The sequence below is a fragment of the Leuresthes tenuis genome, unplaced genomic scaffold, assembly GCF_036924035.1.
Source record: "Leuresthes tenuis unplaced genomic scaffold, fLeuTen1.0.hap1 SCAF_17, whole genome shotgun sequence".
Lineage (NCBI taxonomy): Eukaryota > Metazoa > Chordata > Actinopteri > Atheriniformes > Atherinopsidae > Leuresthes > Leuresthes tenuis.
Window position 1 is genome coordinate 4,569,520 of NW_027325371.1, and position 25,661 is coordinate 4,595,180.

Below are 25,661 nucleotides of genomic sequence, written 5' to 3' on the forward strand. Positions count from 1 at the left end.
GGCATCGTGTTAATTGTGGAAATATTGGATATATTTTGTATGATAGAGTTCATTAAACTTTAATTGTTCATTATTTAATGTGAGCAAATGTGAGTTGCTGTGAATCAGGAAGCCAATTCTGACATTAAAGGGCATTATATCTGCTAAACATGCTGCGCCACATGGTCAAAATGATACAAACACCCTGAAATTCTGGACTCAACACAAGAACAGAGACAAAAGACAACCTTTCCCTTCTCTTTCTCTCTTTATTCATCCATCAGCATAGAGTCCACTGCACAGTGACTGGACAGCAGGTCTGACCACCAAGGCTTTAAGCTGCTTTCCAACCAGAGAAGCACAATTCCCTTAATATACCAAACACAACGCTTTCATAGATGGAGAAGGTGGAACAATTCACAGAGAAGATGATTCCAGTAAGTTGAACAGTCTCCAGATCAAACACTCCACATGGTTTTGTTTCTATAAATACAAGTTCCAGGTTATTTTTCTTGAAGTCACTGTTACTAATCACTGAGATGCGTCCTCATCATTACGAGTAACGACTGATTGCTTCATCTGCTTTTATACTTAAGTGTCTGTTTGTGAACAAGAGAGAAACAGAAGTGTCTTAATATATCATACAGACTGAAATGGACACCACTTTTATTGCAAGTGGTTCTTTTCTTTTAGGTTTTACAATTCTTACTCAACACAGCAATAAGGGGACCAAGCAAATTTACACAAGAGGTTGTTTTTTTTGATGATTTCTTTTTTTTTTTGTTGAAGCAGAGTGGTGTAGACTGACTGATGTGTTTTTGGATTGTCTTGCGATCAGTCCATATACATGGGGGAGCTGGGGGAAGCTGGCATCTGATCCATGATCCTGCAGACGTAACCGGCGACGTCGACCGAGCGCTCCTCGTACATCTGGATGAACGGATCTCTCTGGAATGATGCAGACGAACGTCAATAAAACTCTCAAAACATGAGGACATCAAGTCTTCGTGTTAGCTCAGCATAAACTCACCAGTAGCTCTTTGTACTTTGGCCTCTTTGATTCATCCTTGGTAAGGCTTTACAAAAAGAAAAAAAGAATTCACAATGCGGAGGACACAGTTCTGGAATTTGTCCACCAGGGGGCGGAATAACACAACTGATGTAAGACGTAAGTGCATAAGCAGCATTTTCTTACCACACGTTGACAAAGGAGATGAATTTGGGGGAGAAGCGCCTCTCTTCCGAGTTGCTGAGTTGGGGCGGGTCTCCTCTCACCACCTGGGTCAACTGGTCAAACACACTGTTCCACTTTGGGTAAGGGAACCGTCCTGTGGCCAGCTCATACTGAAACATGCAAATCATTGGATGAAGCAAACTAAGAAACTGCAAATCAGGTGAGAAAACCCTGAAAAAGGAGAGGTGCAGTTGCTATGGTCACTCATTTTCATGAAGTTATCCTTTAACTGCAGATAAGTACAAACTGAGGAAGCAAGAACCACAGATCAGCTTAGTCGGAATGAGCCCATTTTTCCATTTTTCACCATAAATCTGAGGTCAGATTGAGAGTCGGACTGTTTGCTGGCTCTTTGCTCTGTGGAAGGATGCATTATCATCCTGAAAAATACGCTCAGCATCATAAAACCTCAAAAGTTTCCACCTGCCATCAATGATTGTGGAAATGTTCTTTATGTCAATGAATTGCATTAATGGGCTCATGGCTGAATAAAGCCATTATGGTTGGATTGCTGGGAAGCACATCAACTATCTCGCTGAAGAAAAGAAAGCTTCATCAGCTCTAAAAAAGAAAGGATAAAGCCTTTTTATCCTGTAAAGGAATACGATGCTTTGCTTTAGCGTTCCTCAGATTGAAGAAACAGATGTCTGCAGTGATCCAGCTCCAGATACACTTCTCTGACCCAATCTATCAGCTAATATTTCAAGATTAGATTTTACTAGATGATCTAATGTTTGCATAAATGCATCCTGGTTCTCCCGACTTTCACAAACCAACAGGTTCAGCATCTAATTGGGTAAGTTCTCCTCTGCACAAGGTCGACAGGTCGTGCAGAATCGGATGCTCCTTCTCTGACTGTGGCTCATTTTCAGAATCTTTTGCCTGCGTAATCATCCAAAGTTGTAGAGTAAAATTAAAACCTAAATCTAATTTTTGATTTTCTCAGCCTTAAAGGAAGATGGCCGCCCCTCCCGAGTCTGAGGTTTCCACCCGTGTCCTCCCCACTGTCACCCATCTGTGGGTTTCTTTGGGCAGTTTTGGGAATTGGCATCATATGAATGAGGCTAGAATTAGATTGAATTGAATTAGAAACGGATACAATGATGTGAAGCATGTTGAATTAAACCCCAGTCAGTGTCGTGGGCTGCGTAACCGACAGCAATGCAGGTAACATTTTAACCTTTAACACGGGCGGATTGTCTGGTCCCGATGAGATCAGTTGTAATAATGCACGGCCTGAAGCTCTTTTCTACTTCTGGAAGCTCTGAAAGAGGAACGATACATCGAGGATTTTCACGAGTCGTGTTTTTCAGTTCAACACGTTCGTTATTAATTTGAGAGCTTTAATCATTAGTGGGAAACCTTCACAGCTGTCTTAATAATACACCTTTTCTCATTTCATTAAGTCAAACACTCATATTTGTTCTAATGACTGCTGCTACAGGATTAAGACGTGGATTCGGTCTTTAACCGTGTAACTTTGCATGCTGTGTTGTGTATTAATGCACATCTTCTTCCAATAGAATTGGTTTTAACAGGGTTTTTGTACGTTTCGGTTTAGAATTAATTGTAACGTGTGTAATAAAAGCTTAAAGTAGTACAATTAACACCTTGTCTCCATTTAATCTTTGCCGGGTCAGACGTGTTTCTCTTAGTTTTGTCCGTTCGTACAAAGTCTTCCTCAAAACATGCGAAACAGTGGGAGATGTTTCATTCTCCATCTCTTATCCACATCTTTTAACTGGGAATAAACGAGCTTCCTCTAAAGGCTGTCAGATCAGGTGTCAGACAGCTGCCCAGCGTGAAGGGAGTGGAAATGGGTGGAAATGGTGAAGTTTACTCAGAATAATTCAGATTGCTCAGATTGCTGATAGATCAGTTTGTTTTGCCTTTTTCTTCCAGCAGCGAGTTGCAACGATTTCAGCGTTTCTGGATGTTCTATGAGGGAAAGTTAAAACTCACCAGTGTGATTCCCAAGCTCCAGACGTCCGAGCGCACATCGTAGCCTTGCCTGGACGCGCTGGGGTCTATTCTCTCAGGCTTAAAAAGAAACAGGAGATGGATTATCAACCCTGAGCTCAGGAGTGAGAGAAATGTGTTGAACTCTTGTGGAGAACAAAGACTGATCGTGTGCTTTGTGGCCCTCTGAGAATACCAAACCTGCTCATCACCTCTGGGCTTGTTTTCTCCTGCCCAACAGGATGCATGAGCTCACACATACGTTCCTTAAGTCCCAGCTAATTTCTGTCCTCATTCCCCCCTTCATTTCATCACCAAACCACAGAGCAGATGCAGCAGTGAAGTGCGTCAGAGGGCTGCAGTGCTGCAGAGAGGAGGAAGCACCTCACTGGCCCATTTAAAGGCCTGAATTAGATGCTGATGTCACCCAGCAGAGTGCGACGGTCTGAACTGCAGCTTTATGCAACTGACTGCTGCAAGCATCTGCTGAGACACCAAATGTTTGATTTCCCCGAATCCCGGCAGAGGATCCAGAAAACACTTTAATATCGAGTTAACTGCATTTTAACGAGTTATACAACAAACAGCTGCAACTTCCAGCTTCTTCGTGAGGATCATTTGCATCTTTTAGCTCCTTTTATCAGGCTGTTAAAACAAAAAAAGCAGCTAAAAACATGAGACTGATGATGGTTGAAGAAGGAATCAGAGACACTCCTGGATTTCCATCTATAAGTTCTGTGGACCTAACTGCAGGCCATTTTAAACCTTCCACTTCTTTTCAACTGCTGTGCTGTCAGGTAATTGTGACCAAAGTTCAGACTCTATATAACACATTTAACTCCTGGTACTCCTCTGATTGGACTGTGATCCATAAACAGAGGCAGAAAAGAGACAAAACGCTGTACAACACAGACTGTACCATACAGACTGTACAACACAGACTGTACCACACGGACTGTGGCTGTACCACACAGACTGTACCATACAGACTGTACCACACGGACTGTGGCTGTACCACACAGACTGTACCACACAGACTGTACCACACAGACTGTACCATACAGATTGTACCACACAGACTGTACCATACAGACTGTACCATACAGATTGTACCACACGGACTGTACCACACGGACTGTACCACACGGACTGTACCACACGGACTGTACCTTCTTTCCTCTTTACTGCTGTTAAAAGCAGCTGCAGAAAATCCACCCATTTACAAAATCTGCTTGTTTGCGGTTTTTTCTTCCAGGTCCTGATCTGCTGGAAGGGCGCCTGGATGCAGCATCTCCACTTTAACCACTGCAGCCCACTCCTATTTGCCCAATTACATTTAGTTAAACATTGCTTATGTGACGGTGACAGCTGCACCAGTTTGTCTAACGGGACACTTTTACCATCAACATTAGGTGTCCGATGGACCTGCTCCCACAGATGTTCCCTTCTTTGTTCTGATTGTTTCTGCTCATGGTGGCCGCATACACTCTCTACTCATCAGAAACTATTTGAAAACTGTTGTTGGTGCTCAAAGTAACAGACACTGGCCCTGAGTGCTCCATTTTGTTATTCCTCACAGAAAATGCTACTGTGGTTCTACTGTGGGCCCACAAGAGCTGAGATGATGACGCAATGATCCCAGCAGCGCCAACATCTAAAATTAGTTAAAACATCAATATTGTGACAATTTACTAGCTCCGCCTATGATCCTTACTCATGAAAAAAATCCTTTTAAACAGCAGGAATGGACGATCAATGTCTTTTTGAGGTGTACCACAGGTCCAAATCTTCCAAATGGAGACAAATGATACTAACTTCATCACAGCTGGGTCCACTGAAAGCTCAGAACAAGAGCGACTGCTTGAGTAAAGTCCAAATTCCTCATACATCAACACCTTACGACATAGTGTGCACATATCTCAGCAGTAAGTCAGCCTCGCCAGCTGTACTGAGCTCAGCTGTTCAGCGTCACTGCGCCTGCAGGAACCAGCAGCGCTGTGATTACACACCTGGTGTGCGTGCCAGCCGGAAACAAAAAGCCGGGTGCTGGGATTCCTGCACCCTGAGCTCACAGGCGCGGGAAGCTCCTGGCCGACTTGCTCCGAGACATGAATGAAACGTGGAGCGTTTCGGAGGGCGTGGAGCGAGTGGAGGCGTCGTACTGCTGGATTCTGATAGTGCCAAACCAAATTTAGAATGGAAACTACCGGGAGAGAGGGAGGAGCACCCAGCTGACAAACCCTGCAACAAAAAATAACCCCAGGTGATGACGCCGTGATGAGATCATCCCTTTGATCGGCTGAAGCTTTGGAGTCGTCCATGCGAGGATGTGTGCGTCTGTACTGTCTCTGGTTAACAAAGAGGAAAGACGCCTGCCACCAGCGCATCTGTGATGGTTTTATAGGGCCATAAAGAAGTCAAATCTGTCTTAAAAAACATTTACTGGACCTTTTACAGTCAACCACAAGGCGCAGTCAGAGCTGGCTCCTTGCTGTGCGTCAACAGAGGAGTCGTGTCACCTGCCCTGATTCATGGCTGCATCTTGTGTTACTGCATTATGTGTCAAAGTAGATCAGACTGCTGGAACCCGTGACTGAGGTCGACGAGCACATGATAAAGTCCTACAACAAGATAAAGTCAAAGGTGAAACCATCTTATGAAGGCTTTCCAAGGCTACAGCTCAAGGTAACCGTCAGGAAGCCAGCAGATGCAAATCTGACTCCTCAAACCTGTTCCCAACACTTAAGTCTCTGAAAGATAAATTACAGAGAAGCCTGTAGGGAAAGAATAGAATAGAAATAATGAAGAGACGGCGGTCATAGACCAGCTGGTTGTTTGCAGCATCTGTCGCCCTCGTCACTTCAGTGCGTGATGCTCTGTTGGCCCCCGATGAATCAGTGTCAGGTGTGACAAAGCTGCCTCTGACTAACTGTCGACTTTAATGAATGAGTCCAAGAGAACAAACAACTAAATCATCGTGTCACACATTATTTCTTCATCATTCGTCATGTTCATCTGTTTAAAACGAGCTTCACTTCTCACAACAACATGTGGAGTGAATCGACTGATCGACTCGATTCCTTTCATCTAAAAGCTCCTCCTGCACTGACTAACATGTACCACTGCCTCCTTCTGTGCTGCACAGGCACAGATCGCACACCTGAACTGGCAGTTGGATGCTGTTTTTTGTCTCTGATTGGCCCACATGCTGGCAATGTGACCACACAACAGGGTCCGTCTGTTAACAAGAAAACTTGAGGTCAAAGGAAACTTCGAGCACAGCCTGCTGGAAAATCAAACCTCTGTTGGGCTGTAGGACCTCCAATAAGATTCCCCACATCTGACTTATATCATGGAAGAAGACTTTCCTGCAACGTCACCACAGAAATCAGTAAATGCCTGACAGATGAGCTGAGGATGCAACTTTCTGGCTGCAGGATGCAACATTTGAGGTGAAGAACACGAATCAGGTGAACGGATCATACTCATGCTGCAGCCAGCAAGCACCTCAAAATCCACAACAGATCGCCTACAAAGTCGCCAAAACATCCCCGAAGAGGAAGCTGCGTTACTCACCGCCATGTACGGCCTGCAACCTGCATCTCTGGTTTTGGCGATTGAGTCCACCAGCTGACCACTGATGCCGAAGTCGCACAGCTTTATGTTGCCGTTCCTGTCCAGGAGGATGTTTGACGGCTTTATGTCTACGCGGAGAGTGAAGAAACAGCCGGTGAAAACACAAAAAGCAACAACTCACACGCAGCAACATGCACAATCTGAAATCTTCTGACCTCGGTGTATTATTTTCAAGTTTTCTTTTAAGTGGTTAAGTGCCTTCACAGTCTGCAGAATACAAAAAAGAGGAGTTTAGTGCTGAATGTCAATGAGGGAAGTTAGAAGAGACGTATGAAAAGAGGAAAGTGGCAAAAACTTACAGCTAAAGTTATTTTTCCTAATATTTCTTCTGGAATCACGTCGTCTAATGAGCAATATACAAACTTGTAAAATTTGTCTAACGAGGTAGCCATAAGTTCCATACAAATCCAACAGTCCCCCTGAAACACAAGGAATTCAGTCAGTGGCAGCAGAAAATCAGGTGGAAGAACGACAGGAGGGGAGCAGAAACGTGTCGCTCACCTCTCTGAACAGAGCGCCATAAAACTGCACGATGTAGGGACAATCGCTGCTTCTCACGACCACGTCCAGGTCCATCAGCAGCTGCTTCTGCTCCTTTTCATCCACTGTTGATCGAATCCTCTGAAACAGGAAGAAAACACCACATTTTTCAACCTGCGTCTGAGAGACCAGCGGTTCTCAGATGAGATGAGACCAAGCACCTTGACTGCCATGATCTGGTTGCTTGGCTTGTGCACCATCTTGTTGACGGAGCCGTAGGCTCCTCGGCCGATCTCGCCCAGATCTTTGAGATCTTCGGCCGTGAAGTCCCAGTGCTGCTCTGCGGAGATCTTCAACTTTCCAGATGACTCGATGCTGTGCGTTCTGAGCCTCTCTCTGACAAAACCAATAACCAAACTATAAATGAGAACCAACAAGTGGATCGTCAAACTGACACAAGCCAGAGAGCGCCGACTCACATGTGGGGGTTCTGAAACGGCGGCCCGGCCGTGTTCAGCGAGAATCTAGTCGTGGGTTTGATCGAAGGGTTGGCAAAGTTCAGCTTCAGAGCTTTGCGTTTACCTGAGCGGGAGGAAAAACATCAATCGGGCTTTTAATGAAGCGGCAAACACGGATTACCGAGCAGGACCAAAGGCAAACTCATCAAACACGAAAGGTGAGGCTGTTAAAGTGAGCCAAAACAAAACTGAACGGGAAATAAAATGAGAAAACAGGGATTTAAAAGATGAGCACATGTATCCAAATCCACTAAATTTAACAGATGCCATGCTTCTATAAGGAGAGGGGGAGGGAGGGGATGAGTACTTAGAAACAAACTGCACAATCTTTTGTTTTTGCCTTCCCGACAAATACTCACCTACACTGCTGAAATTAAATAATGAGGCTGCAGATATCATCGTTTCCCCTGAACTGACCACAGAGCTGCATCCAAAGCCTAATGCGTCTCATTCCTGTGCTTCCACACTGTAACACTCTGACATACACAACACTGCCGACACAAACCCCGACTCCAGCTGTATGTTTGGACCAGTCCGAAGGAATCCAGCGCGCTGCTTTAAGCCGCTTCCAACAAGACAGAAACTACTTCGAGACGCTTATTTAGAAATCCTAAAGGAAGGCGGGGTACTGTCAGGAAGTAACAGTCGCCATTTTAAATGTATACAAATAAGAAAAAAAAAACTTTTAAGATGCAATGTTCATCATTTAATAAATTAGGCAAAAAGCCTCTGAAGGCCAAGCCAGTTTATTTCAGTCTTACACTTGATCCAAAACTTAAACATCTGAATGTACACAACTTGCAGATCCTTCACCCTCCTTCAGCTCAGTAAATTCCACTCATCCCTTTTCCACCAACACAGAACAGGTTCTGATCCCATGTGCAGCCAACAAAGCACGTTTCCCTCTGCAACATGGGGGTGTGTGAGCATCTGTATGGTTGGCTGAGCGGGGGATGAGCAACACCCGGTAAAACCGAAGCTGATCACCTGGACTTTGACCAACCGACAACACATTTACGCAGCAGTTCTTCTTCAGACCAACAGAAGCAATCATCCAGTAGTCAGCCAGGAGACCTTTATGGGTTTAGCATATCCCCTCTTGTCAGTCATCATTGGGATTCCTGTTTGGACCCTATTTTCATCCGATTCTTGGTACGAGCCGCTGTTTTAGATGCAAACCATTCCTGTTTGAAATACAGTAAACGGAGTTGTTCATAAATGGCAAAACCAGTTCTCTCCAGGTGTAAAAAGCCCCTAAAGTCTCCTGTACGAAACCAGTTCAAGAACCAGAGCTCATGTGGTGGAAAAGGAATAACCGGAAGACATCCCCTCATTGTGAGGTAAGATGATGCCAACAACAGAGCTGCATTCCACCGCAAAGCACATTTTCTGAGGAACCGACTGAGGAATATTCAAAAGCACCTTCCCTGCATCCCATAAGAGGTGTTGTTCAACCTGTTGTCAACGCGGATATCTATGAGAATAAAGCAGTACAGTCTACACCTTCTGACAAGTTTAGCTTCGTCATAAGCTTCATGTGGGCACTTTCTGCAGGACCGCCGCATTAGACTGCATGGGACAATGATGCAGCCACATTTCTGCCCTCACCTCACTCCATTTATCACTGAGCCTCATTAACAGCAGCGTCACATCCTCACATGCAGCTACTCCAGTTCTTCCAACACAAAGAATCTAAAATACTCTTTTATTTCATGTTTTCTACCGAACTGTTACCACAGCTGTGTGTGTGTGTGTGGGGGGGCTCTTTCTGCCCCTCCCATCTGATTCTGATGCAGAAACAAAAGTGAAGCATGCTGCTAAAAACACACACCTACATTCAAAATGCAAAGATGAAAAGGAGACGGTGGTGAAAATGAAAATAAAAACACACATCAGGATGAAAACATGCGTTTCAGGCTTCGATTTCACCTCGCTCCACCAAAAACATCACAAGAATGTGTGTGCAGGGGTTCCAAAAGGCTTCGGCGCGAAGCTCTGCTTGAAATGACAACGTTAGTGTGCCTTGTCTCAACACGCAAGTGCACCCATGCCCCAGATAAAAGAAAAAAACACAAACCAGCTGGGAGAAAAAAGGCTGGTGTGACAACACGACAGGCACTACTTCAGCTTGTTAGTGGCACGCTGAAAACCAGTGAGTCAGAGCTTCCAAACTAGTCTTTCTTTAGTTGGCAGAGCTCCTCAGTCACACTGAGAAAAGGGTTGAGGGACGTTGAGAAATCTGTGGAGAGGATCTCGTGCCAAAATATCAGTGGAAGCTTTGAATGTGAGGCTTGTGCCCAGATACACTTTTCCTGTCGAGTGTTTCTAACAAGACAAATTCTGAAATAGGAGTTGCATCCAAATATTCTTTGGATGCAACAAGATGTTTTTTAGAAAGTATCAGCTTCCGGCACAAGCCTACTTGAACCCATCAGAAGTTTTGACTTGGATTAGTTGAGAACAGCAGGACAGACTCCCCCATACCAGACTGTCAGGCGGAAACAAAGGGATGAGAACTGTTGGTGCTGAAGCAAAAGAGGTTTGGCTTACTTGGGGGAGCTCCAGACAGGTTTATCTGAAACCCTAGAGGTGAAAAGACAGCTTTTATTTTCATTATTCCTCACGAGACTGCTTCGTCTTAAAGGTCTGTGCTTTTCTTCTTCCAAACAAACCCAAAAGGTTGAGAAATAGTCAGAAATTGGCCTTGCTTTGCAGAGCTGTCACACATTCTTGAGTGTCCCACATCAGGTTTAATGCAGTTTCGGGAGGGTTACGTTTTACAGTAGCATGCGTGATAAGACAGCTAAAAGCACTTTAGCATGATGAAATTCAACGAGGAGGTGAAAAAGGCCTGCAGCTTTAAGAAAGAATAAAACAAACACATGGTCTAGGAATGAGAATGATCAACAGTGATGAGATGGCTTTGGACGGAAAACGTAAAACTTTGTTGGACGGCTCACCATCAGTCAGCATCATGTCAGGAGTTAGGAATCATTAGTTAGCAGCATTGAGGTAAAAGACGGAAACAAGATTACATATCAGGGCTAAATTTCAGAAAATTACTAAATGAGATGAATCAAAGAACATAAAAACTGGCTTATCACTATTACAGTGCTGTGCAAAGGTCTTGAGCAACCCCTCATTTCTCTATATATTCTCAGTAAAATGTTTAATAGAGTTTGTTGAGTTCTGAGCAGCTTTAAAGTGAATATCTGGTCTGAGCTCCTTTATTCTCCAACACAGCCTCTGAGACAAGCTTTCTGTCATTTCTTTGAGGAGTCTTCAGGAATAGTTCTCCAGGCTTCTTGAAGGACATCCCAATGCTCTTCTTTGGATGTGGGCTGCCTTTTGTTCCGTTCTCTGTCAGATGATCCCACACTGCTTCAATAATGTTGAGGTCCGGGCTCTTGGGAGGATTCATCCCTCCATAAGACCTGTTGCCACTGATTTTCAGTCCACTTCTTGTGTCATTTGGCATAGCTCAGCCTTTTCTCCCTGTTTCCCTTCCTTAAGAATGGCTTCTTGACAGCCACCCTTCCATGGAGACCATTTCTGATGAGGCTTGGGCCAACAGTAGATGGATCAGCTGAAGGTCCAGATGCATCTCTCAGGTCCTGTCAGGTCACAGCTGGATTTTTTCCTCTTTCTTAAGGACATCACTTTCAGATCCTGTTCATCTGCTGTAGATAGTTTTTTAGGCCTGACACTTCTTCTTTTGTCCTCCACTTGTCCAGTTTCCTCAAATGTTTTAAGGACACACTGCACACCATGCTGAGATATGCCAAGTTTTCAGCTAATAGCTCTTTGGGAATCACCTTGTTGCTGCAGAAATCCTATTTTCTGTCTGTCAAACTGTGTTTTCTTTGCTGTTTTTCATAGATGCAACTAAAGAAATGGGAACAAATTATGTGTCTTGGTTCATCACTTATGTAAGGAGCCTTTTTTATGTTTGAGTGATTCATAGATCAGAGTGAAGTGGCTTAACAAATAGGTACAGGTGCAGAAACTGGACTGTAAAAACTTTGAAAGACATTCAGAAAGCCTGGAGAACTATAGCTCAAGACCACTTTAAAAGATTACAAGAAAGTCAAAATGAAAGAAATTGAGGTGGATCCAGACTTTTGCAAAGTACTGTATCAGGCTCACTTAAAGTAACTGTAGTGGAAGGTATTTGTAACATGAAATTAACATGCAACTCAACTGTATAACAGTTTCATCTGGATATCATTGGAAAAACAGTGAACCCTGGTTATCATCACCAGGATTTTCTAAACCAGAAGCTTAAAAAATATCTGGGAAAATGATTTTGCTTTCAAGAAAGAAATTTCCAAATCTTTTCATTTACTTATCTTACTCTGAGTCAATGGAGTGTGTAGCTACCTGTTTCACTCTGACATCTCCAGCAGGTGTTGGCCTCTGAAAGTTAAAATAGGAAAGGATTTGTACAGAAATGCAGTATTTAAAGGAGAATTTCGTTCAGTGTTGCTTCATCTGCGACATATTCAGGCTTCACAGCTCCCAGCAACAGCCGGGACTCACATTACACATTATACATCGACTACTTAAAAAATGTACCAGATATGGATTAAAAACAATCCAATTTTAAAGATCTCAATCGAGATTTTTTATTTGGATATTACTGATCGCAGAAATCAAATGTAACATGACCTCATGAAGGTGCTGTGATAAATTCGGCATCTTTAACTCTGACATAACTCAAGCAGAATCCTCTTTGTTCCTGAGGTAGATCGTTTTGAATGTCAAAGGTGCCGCAATCCAAACACATGAAGAATCGTTTAATCTTTGGATGGAGTTGGGCTATATTCCGCTCGTGCAGGCAACTGAGCTACAAAACGACACTGAACGATACTGAAATCTATTTTCAGTTCATTAAATCAGTAAATAAAAATCCAATCACGGTTGTTGCGGAAAAAAAGGAATGCTACATTCCCTTGAGGATTTTTCACAGTCCAGGGAGTAGCCTGCGCCTCCCACGGCTAGCCCCGCTAACATTAACCTTCACTGCAGCAGAACGTGAGCTTCGGGCTTCAAGCGGCTGTTTCGCCCCGTACTTACCCTGCATGCTGCTCATGGTTGTAATGTGCTGAGGCTGGGACTGCTGCTGCTGCTGGAGGTGGTGGTGTGTTGCAGATCCTGCGCTGTTGCTGCTGGGTGTTGTTGAGTTGTTAGGACTGTGAGTCGCCATTGTTGTGTGTTTGAATTCCATCAGCAGCGCCGGGCTGCAATGCAGAGACGCGGAGAGCAACTTCACTCCTTCCCTCCCTGCTAGAGAAATTACAGCTTCACTAGCTGCAACTCAACCACGCAAAACGAGCAGGCGGCGACTGCGGAACACTTTCAATGCGTTAAATTATTAAATACCCGCTCAACTTTGGGGCTACGTTAAAGGCCACCTATGTAATAACAAAAACAAACATCCAGCTAAGCTAGGCTAACTAAACTGGCTAGCCAAGAGGCTTTACGACCCGCAATCAGCTGACCAAGTGACACTGACATGTCAACACCCACGACGTCCCAAACCATTACATGCTCGCGGAAGTTAGCCGAGGTGGGAGCGGATGTTGTGAAGCTTTTGTTTCAAAATAAAACTAAACAGAAGAGGGTTAAATGTCGTTAGCAGTAAACCTTAAATGCACGTTCTTCAGTTACAACAACTAGCTTCTAAGGGATAAACACTGCTTATCAAAGATAATATGATTAAACTTTAAATTTGATTAAATAAAAAAACAACATTAAATAACTGTAAGAAATAAATAATAAGAAATAGATATGAATAAATTGGCCCTTGGGGAGACAGTTGTAAGTGCCGTGGGACTTCCCATGATGCACCTCTCCTCCCTCAGCTCTCTTTGCTCTCCATGTACATATGACATTGTTGTTGTCCTTAACTTGTGTTTCTCTTTCTCACCTGGTATCCCTAGCCTGGCATTGTGGTGCTTGTTTCCCCCTCTTTCCTGCCCTCCCAACCCCAGCCTTTCCTGGTTGTGGTTGCGATGGAGGTTTCTCATGGTTTCAAAGAGGTTTCTCATGGTTTCAAAGAGGTTTCTCATGGTTTCAAAGAGAGCAGCTCTGTATGACATTACTGTAAGGCAAGTTTATTTGTAGAGCACAATTCAACGACAAGGTGATTCAAAGTGCTTTTCAGAGACATTAAAGCAGAAGAAATAAAAAGCATGATTTAAAATTCAAACAAAAGAAAGAAATTATAACAAGAGATAAAATCAGAACAATAAAGAATAGATTGAATAAAAATGTAATAAAATGATATATATGAAAGATAAAATCAGTAGTTAAAATATGATTCCGTTTTGAAACTCAAGCTTACTTGGAGCTTTATTCAAATGCAGCTGAAAATAGAGGTCTTAAAACTGAGTGTTTCAGCTGATCTGAGGCTTTCTGGGAGTTTGTTCCAGACATGCGAAGCATAGAAGCTGAATGCAGCTTCTCCATGTCTGGTTCTGACTCTGGGAACTGATAAAAAAACAGATCCAGATGACCTGAGGGGTCTGGAAGGTTCATAGTGGGTCAGGAGGTCACTGATGTATTTTGGTCCTCGACCTTTCAGAGTGAAAGTGAAAAATAATCTCATGGCATTGTGATCCCAGCTCGCTTATTTGGTTGTTTGGTTGTGTTTTGCTCTGTCTAACACAGTAAAAAAAAAAAAAAACCCCACCATAATCTTTCTTTTCTGAGTAAAAAAAAAAAGGATTTTATGAAAAACCTTTAAAAAAAAAAACAGTTATTTGTATTTAATTTTGAAAACATGTATCGGAAGTCATATCCCAGCCTTCGCTCTGCAGTTTCTGGGAATGTGTGCTCGTTTTGTTTACCAACACCTGCAGGGCAGGAAAAGATGAGGTTTACTCTGTCACATTTTATTTATGTAGACCTACACGGGCTCTCTCCGCACCGGGAAACCCCGCTTTCAGATTTTATAGTACTAAAGACACCGTGTACCTGTCGACAGGTAAGCAACTTCAAATGAACACCTGACGCGTGACTCCAGAGTTGCTTTAAATGACTAATTTACCGGTCATTTCCAAACGTGTCACAGCATTTTTCGGCTGAGGAAACTTACATCGAGTGAACCCTCACAGTTATAGCAGAGTGGCAGGTGAGGAATTGTGCGCTTCCTAACATATGCCTGTGCGTCCCGTAGGCCCGGGCGGGGACGTGAAAAAGCTCCCAAACAAAAATGGGAGAAGTTTGTGACGAGAAGAGCCCGAAGCCGTGGCTTCATGTTGTCTGGCAAAGCTGCAACGTCTTAATGTCTCTGTTCTTTGCTCTTGCTTCATACGTGCAGGTGAGTGTTTGATTCTTTTTCCTGTCATGTCTTGAAGTGTTTGTTTTGCACTTCTTTAAATTGGGATCAATGTCTCCTACTGTAGATCAATGATCCAGACGCAGGATTATGGATGGTGAGATTATATCCATTTTGTTGTCTTTATCTCTTTTTTTCCTCCTCTTTTGAGAATCTGGGTGCATTGTGGTTGACACTATGTTAATATTCCAGGTGGGTTATGGTGTTCCTGCAGTTCTGTGTGCATTAATTGGCTTTAAACCTCATGTGACAGGTAGGCTGAGACGTTCGCAGTGTGTATATAACTGTAACAGAAGCATTTCTCATCTTTTGTGAAGGCACTATGAACACAGTAACTTGCTGACTGACGGAGCTCTTTCCTGTTTTTTAAAACCTTTGAACAAGCTGCTGAACTCTGCACCAGCGCATTATTGCGCCATCTAGTGACACTAATGGTGACAGTACAGCTGAGGGCAGAGCTGAGCAGAACCTCCACCTCTGGCCGTTTTGTGTTGCAGAAACGCTGCCCTGGAGGCGTGTTGCTGATCTCCACGTCATGATCTCCACTGCAGTTATATCCATGTTAGGATGGAAACTCTACAAAGAGAGCATCACACACATCTTCCAGCAGGAGGAGGGCAGGTACGCTACATCTAATGAGGATTAATCACTTGATTTCTGCAGATTTGCTTGCTTCACTCATCATATTTGGGCAGTGAAAGAAAAGGTCATAGTTTGGACTTTGTAAAGTCCTGATTCTCCCCTCATTTCTTCATATTTTGCTTGCAAGCAGACAGACTTTATTTGTAATTTCTTAAATTGGTCGTGAGGAATAGTTTTGAAGATTTTCTGTGGATATTGGCTGCTTTTTCACTCATTTTCAGTCCAGTTCTTGTACCTGACCATTTTAGGAGGAATGTGTTTGTTTCTTAAGCCACTTAACTTTGACCAATGAGTCTTTCAAACTTTAAAAAGCTCCTAACTCGAGGGATGAACCAGTGTTGTGTCTTCACATAACAGACAACTTGGCAAAGAACCAATTTTAAATGGTATCTTTAGGCACTTTGTTACTAGCAGCCTGTCACAAAGACACGTCATCTATGAAAAACAGCAAAGATAACACAGTTTGACAGACAGAAAATAGGATTTCTGCAGCAACAAGGTGATTCCCAAAGAGCTATTAGCTGAAAACTTGGCATATCTCAGCATGGTGTGCAGTGTGTCCTGAAAACATTTGAGGAAACTGGACAAGTGGAGGACAAAAGAAGAAGTGTCAGGCCTAAAAAACTATCTACAGCAGAAGAACAGGATCTGAAAGTGATGTCCTTAAGAAAGAGGAAAAAATCCAGCTGTGACCTGACAGGACCTGAGAGATGCATCTGGACCTTCAGCTGATCCATCTACTGTTGGCCCAAGCCTCATCAGAAATGGTCTCCATGGAAGGGTGGCTGTCAAGAAGCCATTCTTAAGGAAGGGAAACAGGGAGAAAGGGCTGAGCTATGCCAAATGACACAAGAAGTGGACTGAAAATCAGTGGCAACAGGTCTTATGGAGGGATGAATCCTCCCAAGAGCCCTTTTAGAAACAAAGTCCTCTCTTCTGAGGGGATCAGATGTAATGGAATGAATTAAGATAAATTCCATGGTTCCTACCCTTCATCCTGTTTAAAAGTAAATCTCTTCTAAATAAAAATGAGTCTGGGGTTTTTACAGTCTGTGTATATAGATTGATTCTTAAGCCTTGACTGTTTTGCTGCTTTATTTTCCATATTTCTGTGAACTCGGATTATATTTTAACTTAAATTCCTCTTTAATCGTGGATAATTAGGATGAGTATAATGAATTATGTTACTGTTGTCTTGCTGCAGCTACTTCTTGAATTTAAGGAAGATTTAAATATTTTCCCTTTTTAGAGAATTTTCTGGTCTCATGTTGACGGCTGTTTGGCTTCTGCTTTGTCGCCACTCTGGAAGGTAACTACCATTTCAACATTTACTATCACTTCTTATTTATTTGTGTTGCTTGCTGATATAATAGAAGATACTTTTGATATTTCCTTTACACCTGTTTTTGATCAGAGCTCCTGTTGGGATGCTGCGAGTCTCCACAGCTGTTGCCATCACAGTGTTCCCCTTTGTGGCCTGGCTTTACTATTACATCAACAAAGAGCTGCGATCAAACTGGCCTTCACACTGTAAAACTGCTATTTAAAACGTCCATCTCTGGCCTCTTATGCCTAATGAAACATTCCTTTTGTATTTTGTTTTTTCACGGATAATTCCCGAACCAAAGAATGCTGCTTTTGATATATCTTTTATAGAAATCCATGAAAGATTTGTACAAAGTGTAACATCAGTATTAACAGTTTAACTTTGGACAGTAAATCTAAAGCCAAATGAAAAACAAAGTGTAAATAATCTAAAATTTAATAAACAAACAAAGATTCATAAACGCTTCGTTTTTGTCTCTGTAGTAACTATCTCCCCTCTAGATGGCGACAGAGAGCACATCATCTAAAGGACAATAGAAGAAGAACTTTGTGACGTAATGTCCTTGTTGAATAATTTCGCTTGATAACCGATCTCAGATCCGCGGGTTAAATTTCAACAGGGTCACCTTAAACTGTCACGGTTTAGAATAACTGACCGGAGAACAGTAATTTGTCCGTTGCCGTTCCCCTCACTTTTCTCGTTTTATGAAACCTGCAACCGCTTCCTAGTTAATGCAGCGGTGCTGTCAAGGTCCAAACAAACATGGCCCTGAGTGTTTTATGTCACGGCTTAGGCTGCCGGTTGTTGAACGGTAAAGTACTGCGGAACCAGGCCGTCAGACTATCACACAGTTTTACCCAGAGAGAGACTGGACTGAAACACACGCTGTCACCACGGAGAGTTCACTGCTACCTGGTAGGTCAAAGCTAGTAGCTGATGAGATAGTAGCAGCACCAAATTCCATTTAGAAATTTGGCAAATTAGAGTCCTCTTCGGTTTGGTCTGTATTCAAACCGTCATGTAACCACTATTGTGAGTTTATCATTATCTATAGATACTACTGAAGTATTCCGCGTTATATTTAATTAAGAAGAAGAATATTTTATCATTTCATACAGCCTTGTAGGTTGATATGCCTACCTTGCAGTTTGAGTGGCATAACACCAAGTTAATAGTTTACTTGTAAGTATAAAAATAATTTTTGTGTTAATTTTTTCCCTGTGCTCGGTCACTAACAGCTGAATGTGAGCCAGTTGCACACCTGCAGAGCCACACAATGGCTGAGTCAACACCACTCGAGAGCATTTTCCTCAATGCCTCCACCTCCGCCATCAGGAGATAAGCCCAAGAAGTCTGGAGTGAGTCTGTGTGTTTTGTAACATTTGCTTATGTTTGATTTGTTTTCTTCGTTAAACTAAAAACCAAAAATACTGGCACCTATGAACATTGTAAATCCATTTGAGCAAAGTCTCTTGAACCACCAACAGTCGAGGTTTATATTTGTGTTGTTTAGCATGAACTGGAAGGAGTGTAAAGTTATCATTTAAAGGTAATTCATCATCAATATGATTGGGACATGTGACCTAGTTTATAGAGAGAAAATACACCTAACCAGCAGCCAGGTACAATAGCTGGGTTTCCATTTCCATCTTTGATTTGCATTTGGAAGACGTGAATAAGAAAAGGTCAAAGGAAATGGGGAAAATTGCAAAAAAACTCCACTAATACCTACAACAAAGTTCACATGCTGATTTGAGGGTATTTTTGTGTATTGAGAGGAAAGACTCGGTGACCATTTAAAAAATAAAAACAACCTCCCGTCTGACCTCATTAAGATCAGTTAATGCAGAAAATGAATATTTCAGCACCTTAATCATGACGTTTAGCTCAGCTTTAAGACTTAAGGACATTATTTGCACGTAAAGCAATTATAACAGTGCATAGTTGCTTTGTATCAGTTATTGTTTTAAGCTGCACACTGGCTAACAGTGAACATGGGGAAAATAAAGCAGGATAGTATTTGATTAATGTTGCCGTGGTATTTAAAGCCTCTAAATCCAGTCATATTTTCCCCCACACTGTCTCTGTTGCATCCTACATACGTGTATTGTTAATATCTGAGGATGTGCACTCCTCCTGAGCGCATATTGAGAGGAAACTGTACCCTGCATGGATCCAGGGGCTGAGAAGAAGCAGAAGGTGTCATCATTAAACACATAAATACACCTGTTGAGATGCAACATTTCAGAAGTTGTCTTGAAGTGAACCTACGATTGTGTCTGAGTGATCTTTGTTTCTTAACTGTCCCTCTTTAAAGCCCGTCACGTGGAAATCTTTAGCAATAACGTTTGCTATGGGCGGTGCTTTGCTGGGAGGGATGAAATATTTCAAGAAAGAAAAGGAAGAATGTAAGTATTTTACCGGCTGGGGTGCTGGGACGTGGAGGAAAATCGCTGGTTGTATAATGACCTTTTAATGTAGCTTTTGCGGCTTGTGTCATCATCCCCAGTGCTGGAAAAAGAGAGGAACAAGTCGATTGGGAAGCCGGCGCTCGGCGGTCCCTTTTCGCTCGTTGATCACAACAACAAACCCACCAAAAGCGAGGACTTCTTCGGCCAGTGGATCCTCATCTACTTCGGCTTCACCCACTGCCCCGACATCTGCCCGGACGAAATCGAGAAAATGATTGAAGTGGTTGATGAAATCGGTGATAAGCCAGCTTTTGCCATAACTTCACATCGAGAATTTAAAGCGATTTAAGTTTAATTTGAATAAAAAACTGTCTTGTGTTTGTTTCTCGGCAGACAAAATCAAGTCTCTTCCAGACCTGACGCCTGTCCTCATCACCATCGATCCTGACAGAGACACTCCAGAGGCCATGGCTGCATATGTCAAAGGTACAGAAACCAGCTGATTAGATTGTTTCCTCCCAATGCCAGGTTAATTGTTGGCTCCAAATTGTCCTTTAGAGTGAGGTTCTGTGTCTCGTCTGTCTCTGTGTGGCGCTGTGATGGACTGGCGACCAATGACAGCTGGGATAGGCTCCAGTCCCCCTGCAACCCTGAGTCTGATCAGAATATCTTGTTCTGAGGGAGAAAAGTGCAGGAGTGAGCCTGTGTTTAAAGTGCAACCTTCAAAAGACGAACATTACAAGATTAACATTTGCTCAGACGCAATTTTCTACTTATTTAGTTGAATTTTCACACAATTCTTCACTGTTACTTTTCTGTTTATTTATTTGAAGGGATAATGTTTCTTAGCTACACTTTATTTAGCATCTTTGATGGCTTTTTGTCCCTCAGGAGGAGACTCATTTCAGCCACAGTGAAGTTAGCAGCACTACATGTGCTACATATGACAAACAGCACTTAGTTTTTAGCAAATTATGAAAAATGACTGTTGTCCCGTTTGTTTTTGTCTGACTTGATCAGGAGTCAGAAAAATCAGATATGTAGTAAAATCAGCCTTGTCACACAGCTGAAGGATCATAGCTTCATTTACATTTGAATCACTTTGATAAATGAGCATCACACATTAACAACTCTAACTTCCATACAGACAACTCCACCAACTATATAACTTTAACTGAACATCAACAGCTGTGAGTTCAACAGTCCGCCGTCCAAAGAGCTGCTTTCTACTGGTGCTGCGAAGAAATATCTATAATAGTTACAGGACTTACTGACACACAGGACATACACATACAGTAACCAAACACAGGGTGAAAGGATTCTTTAAATGATAAGAAGATGGGATCCGTCAGCCTTGCAGTGGAACAGCTGGTGGAAATGACTCTTTAATGTTTACTTTATACTTAAAGTACCTTTCTGAGTTATTCAGTTATTCTTAAATCAACACTTTTCTGAGTACTTTTACAACCTCTGGTCCAGATCTTTGACTGAAGCCAGTAAAATGTCAGTCACCCTGTAGTAGGGCTGAGCGATTTTATCGATACTGCGATAAATATCAATATTTTGTTTCCCGATAAAGTATTGATTTTTCAGCCGAGAGTATCAGTTATTTATTTATTTATTTTAAGCAAACTTTATTGAAAAGTCAGATGTTACAATTAGTGAAAACACAGAACATTAACATAATACAAAAAAATGCCGGGGGGGGGGGGTCACATTATACAAAACAGTGATAAATTAGTTAATAAAAATGTTATATAAAGTGCATAGCTCAGTGGTTTTGATGGCTTCTCTGTTTATAGAATGTAGGATTGTTTTAATATATTGTTTTAGCTCCTTCTCAAAAATGAAAAAAGATGGTTTGTGATTAGAGAATTTGGATTAGTGTTTATGGTATTTGGCAAGTAAAACAAGCAGGTTGATGATGTAATATTCACAACATAAACATGAGTCTGAGTACACTGAAGACACGTTTGTGACATGTTTGTTTGTCTCCATTTGTCTGGCGGTGTTGTCCTTCCGGTTCAAAGGTCAGACCAGCAGTCCAATCAGCGACGAATCGTGTCAAATCACTTTAAAATCTTTCAGAAAATGATGTGTATTAAATCGAATCGTTGGCTGAATGCCGTGTATCGTATCGTATCGTGAGATTAGTGTATCTGTAGCTGTACCCTGTAGCGGGGGAAGCTAGTTTTAGAAGAAATGAACCAAACCAAAAGAAAAGAGATCCTGAGATTATCCCTACAGAATATTTTCTTTGCTCTCAGGTCATAAAGGAGAGAAACTCAACACATAGATGAGATGTTTTGTTTTTTTTGCCCTCTGGATGAAGATGGTTTTCGTCTGGTTGAATCTTTCAGAGTTTTCCCCGAAGCTGATTGGTCTGACGGGTACAACGGCTCAGGTTGATGAGATTTCCAGAGCCTACAGAGTTTACTACAGTCAGGGGCCAAAGGACGAAGACAACGACTACATCGTGAGTTACAACCTGCTCTGGTTCATATTGTGTTGGAGTAAATGCAGGATTCTGTCTCAGCTCCACCTCCTGTTGTCTGTAGGTTGATCACACCATCATCATGTACCTCGTTGGACCCGACGGAGAGTTTGTGGAGTATTTTGGACAGAACAAAAAAAGCACGGAGATCACCACCTCAATAGCAGCACACATGAGGAAGTACAAGAAGTGAACAGCAGTCCTTTAAAGCCCACCATGGACCGACAGTCTGTTCTCAGGCGTTTCTGTTCACCAATCATGTCTAATCTGGGCCTTTATTTATTTTGTATACACTATCATATAAAGTGCTGCTGTGTGCAGTGACATTCCTGTCAGTGATGTGCTGCGGTCTGATGCCACCATATCAGGCTCTTCTGTGCCTCGACGTCTCCTTCGAGCTTCTGCCTGTGACCCGGAAACCTGCTCAGGAAAACTTCCTCTCAGCATCTGACACATTAACTCGTTTTAATCTGGATTAAAAGTATTTAAGGTTTTCACAATCGTGGTTCGTGCTCTTCTGCCAGAAGCCGTAAGGTACAGCGGAAGGCTGCAACATAACGGCTGTAGCACACATCGCACTAAACCGATCCAAATAATATCTCGTTTTGCTGCTTGCATCCCAGGTGGCAGAACAACGACACAAGGAGGTGAAACAAACTGAAAAGGCGTTTCCTGTTTACAACAGAATGCATTCTGGGAAGCTACTGATGAGACTCCCAGTGCTAGGATCATAAGGGCACCACAGGAGCTGATGATATTAGTTAGAGATGGTCGTGGCTTAACCTTCTAACCAAAGTTTTTAAGAAATGTTCTCAAAACTTGAGGTTTCTCTTTATGTCTCACCCCCAAAGTAACTTTGAACGTGTAATAAAAACTATTACTATACAGCGTTTGATAAAAATACGGAGTTGTCCTTTAGTTTATCAGAAATTTAAAAGCTAATCTTTGATCGTTTGTCTTGAAAATAAGGAAAGTCTACGGTGAAAGCATGCACACACGCTTTTTAAAACCTTTAAAAGACATTTTTCTGTCTTATTTTTATTTTTTTTAAAAAAGCTCGGCTGGGATAAGTCTGAAAGCGTGACTCTAAAACAAAACAACGTAATTAAAACCAGGACACCAAAGTGAACAGTAACTGGGCCTTAAACAGGGATTTTACTTGGAGGAGTTTGTTTGATCACTGCTTTAAACTCTAAAAACTCTAAAAACTTGCAGCTAAAAAGTTCAGGCTGCCAGCCTCAGAGTGAAAGCTCAGAGCTCAGTCTCTCCTCTATGAGAAAAAACACATTCACCTCCTACATGTTGAGCTGAAGTCACTTTAAAAATGTCGAAATCCACAGGAAACTGGCACCAGAGAATAGATCAGATACTGACGCGTTCATACAACATCTTGGAATTAGTTTTTAGTATTTTCCAGGACTGGATAAGTTTGGGAAAAAAGAAAATGGAGTGTGGAGAAACATTTTCATCAGGCATCGAGGGAGAGGAGAACCAGTGAGCAGTGGCAGCTGTAGTTAGTCATCTGGGCACAAGCTGAGGTCTGATCAACCCCGGCCGGGTCACCTGAATGAGGGTGCATGATGCTGAAAGAGCCAATGACGATGTGTCCAGTTGCATCGGCACTGCTCATGAGTGCCTTTCAAAGAGATTATATGTGGGCATCGCCATCATTACGTCACCTCTTGGTTTGACTGTGGGCTCTATGAATACTGAACATTGAAAACTGAAATATTTACATTTGTACGACTGATCTTAAGGTTTTACTCACATAAGAGAGAAAAAATATGATGTTGTATATTCATTATGTTGAGGGGAGTGTTCCGTGTTGCTCGCTGTTTTTAACTGTTTATAACGGCTTAAATATCTGAATGTTTTGCAGAGCGTTGGTTTGGTAGTAATTGAAGTGTCTGCAGTTAATTCCAAAGCACATCCTTTGCATTTAGAAGCTGTTGTGTGAGCCCATAACATGTGTTCAGTGGAGCTTTGATGCAAGTTAAACGGACCAAAGCAAAAGTCTCCCAACAGAGAAAGCGGCAACATTAGGAACGAATCAGAGTTGAGCGAAATCTGAGGAGAAAAGAAGGCACTGCAGCATAAAAAGGCCGGATTGTTCCGTACAGTCATGGTGGGCGAGTGCAGGATCCTTTTCAGAGGAAAGAAAAAAACTTCAGCAGGATGATGTCATTAAATCCTTTATGAAGAGAGGACTTCACAGAGCAAATATAGAGGGTTCATCACAACCATTCGTAAGCATCAAGAAAAGAAAGGTCAAATCAGGCTGTGAAACATCAGTGTTGGAGGTCTGGAGCAGCATTCTTTGGACAGATGAGCCTGAGACGAACCGGGCCCAGAATGACAAGAAGGCCAAAGCAGAAAGAAGGCCGGAACAGCTCAAAATCCAGAGCTGCAACATCATCTGTAAAACACACGGAGGCAGTGTAATCTCACTGACTTCCACTGGTTTATTAATGATGTGATCGAAGACAGAAGCAGCTGGATGGGTTAGGGTTAGGGTAGGATGAAGGGTAGGGTTAGGGTGAAGTACACAAACATATCCTGGCTGCTCAGGTTCAGTAGATTGGACACTGCAGGTGGACAGTGACCAAAATAAAACAACTCGGGACTTCTTTAAAGGTGAAGAAGTTAACACTGAAGGACATATTTGAAGCTTCTGTCCTTCATTTGAGGAGCAGCTTTTAATACTGACTGCTTTCAGAAGAAGCCTCATCAGCCTCAGCACTGTGTGAGCAACAGAAAGCTGGGAGGGACACGGAAAATCCCTTCACACAACCAAGGCCTTGAACTGATAAACTGGAGATAAAACGGCTTACATGATCGCGATGATATCTTTAAAGTTTTATTGACACATTAGAATTTAGCAGCGCTTCCGTTATCATAGATAATAAAGGCTGCTGGGATAATTTTGATCAGTAGAGCTGCAGCAGGAGGAGGTCATCTTGGCCATGGCTGCAAGCACGTTCAAATATTTGATAAATCCACAGGAAAATTAAACCCAGCACAGCAGGATTGTTTAGCTAAATCTCTCGTTCAGATTTGTGTGCTAAAATTGAAGCTAACGTGACTGCTCTATAGAATTAAAGAAGCTTCCTGTTTGATCAGCAGCTGATGAAGCTCTTTTGGCTCATTAGTCTTATCAGAGTCCCGTAAGACTGAGCTCCTCCTTAATGGGTGACTGCCTTCAGACAGATGTTAACCACACGTTTATGATATCATTAAAAAGCTCATCGCTGAAGACTTCCAGTATAATTAAACATCCGTCTCTGTTTGGAAGAAAAAATCTATCATTATGTATTTATATGTAACAGAGTACAACGACAGGCTGTGATCTTGCCACCAGCCGTGTATTGATTTATAAATAACTTTTCCACCTTCAGAAATAGGATTAGAAAAGCAAACACAGCAGCCGTCCGGCTCTCCGTCTCCAGACATCGAGCTCGTTCCCGGAGGAGAGGGCCATAGACTGCTGTGTGTGGGGTTCCCAAAGTGGAGCGAATGGATTTCTGGTTCAATACATTATTTTTAAGAATCTTTTACACGGTTAGTTTACAAACAGACCTGATCTGATTTCCTAGTATCATCATCATTGTCTGAACAAATTCTAAGATGCATATCACACGT

At 42.4% G+C, this 25,661-nt stretch overlaps 3 protein-coding genes across 6 annotated transcripts; 2 read left to right on the forward strand and 1 right to left on the reverse strand.

Moving 5' to 3' along the window:
- Window positions 1-228: 228 nt before the first annotated feature.
- Window positions 229-13,331, reverse strand: LOC140272840 (dual specificity mitogen-activated protein kinase kinase 4-like). Of its 3 annotated transcripts, XM_072368324.1 has the most exons (13): window positions 12,883-13,331; window positions 12,187-12,222; window positions 10,357-10,389; window positions 7,768-7,870; window positions 7,510-7,684; window positions 7,310-7,429; window positions 7,108-7,227; window positions 6,964-7,015; window positions 6,749-6,876; window positions 3,176-3,253; window positions 1,175-1,323; window positions 1,010-1,055; window positions 229-927 (listed from the first exon to the last, which is right to left on the reverse strand). In XM_072368324.1, exons 1-13 carry the CDS (start codon window positions 13,031-13,033, stop codon window positions 814-816), a joined length of 1,305 nt encoding a protein of 434 aa, XP_072224425.1. In that variant the 5' UTR covers window positions 13,034-13,331; the 3' UTR covers window positions 229-813. The 3 variants fall into 3 exon arrangements, with proteins under 3 accessions (XP_072224425.1, XP_072224427.1, XP_072224426.1); XM_072368326.1 differs by lacking the exon at window positions 10,357-10,389 and having other exon boundaries at window positions 7,768-7,858; XM_072368325.1 differs by lacking the exon at window positions 10,357-10,389 and having other exon boundaries at window positions 12,883-13,330.
- A 1,338-nt stretch (window positions 13,332-14,669) lies between these two features.
- tmem220 (transmembrane protein 220) lies at window positions 14,670-17,582 on the forward strand. 2 transcript variants are annotated; one of them, XM_072369116.1, is made up of 7 exons: window positions 14,670-14,794; window positions 14,987-15,130; window positions 15,216-15,245; window positions 15,341-15,401; window positions 15,646-15,769; window positions 17,040-17,099; window positions 17,205-17,582. In XM_072369116.1, the coding sequence occupies exons 2-7, from the start codon at window positions 15,023-15,025 to the stop codon at window positions 17,335-17,337; spliced, it is 516 nt and encodes a 171-aa protein (XP_072225217.1). In that variant the 5' UTR covers window positions 14,670-14,794; window positions 14,987-15,022; the 3' UTR covers window positions 17,338-17,582. The 2 variants fall into 2 exon arrangements, with proteins under 2 accessions (XP_072225217.1, XP_072225216.1); XM_072369115.1 differs by lacking the exon at window positions 14,670-14,794 and having other exon boundaries at window positions 14,875-15,130.
- Window positions 17,583-17,702: 120 nt separating this feature from the next.
- On the forward strand, window positions 17,703-22,890 carry sco1 (synthesis of cytochrome C oxidase 1). Its single transcript, XM_072369114.1, has 7 exons — window positions 17,703-18,032; window positions 18,356-18,475; window positions 19,435-19,525; window positions 19,627-19,824; window positions 19,922-20,014; window positions 21,889-22,004; window positions 22,087-22,890. Exons 1-7 carry the CDS (start codon window positions 17,880-17,882, stop codon window positions 22,213-22,215), a joined length of 900 nt encoding a protein of 299 aa, XP_072225215.1. The 5' UTR covers window positions 17,703-17,879; the 3' UTR covers window positions 22,216-22,890.
- Window positions 22,891-25,661: the final 2,771 nt, after the last annotated feature.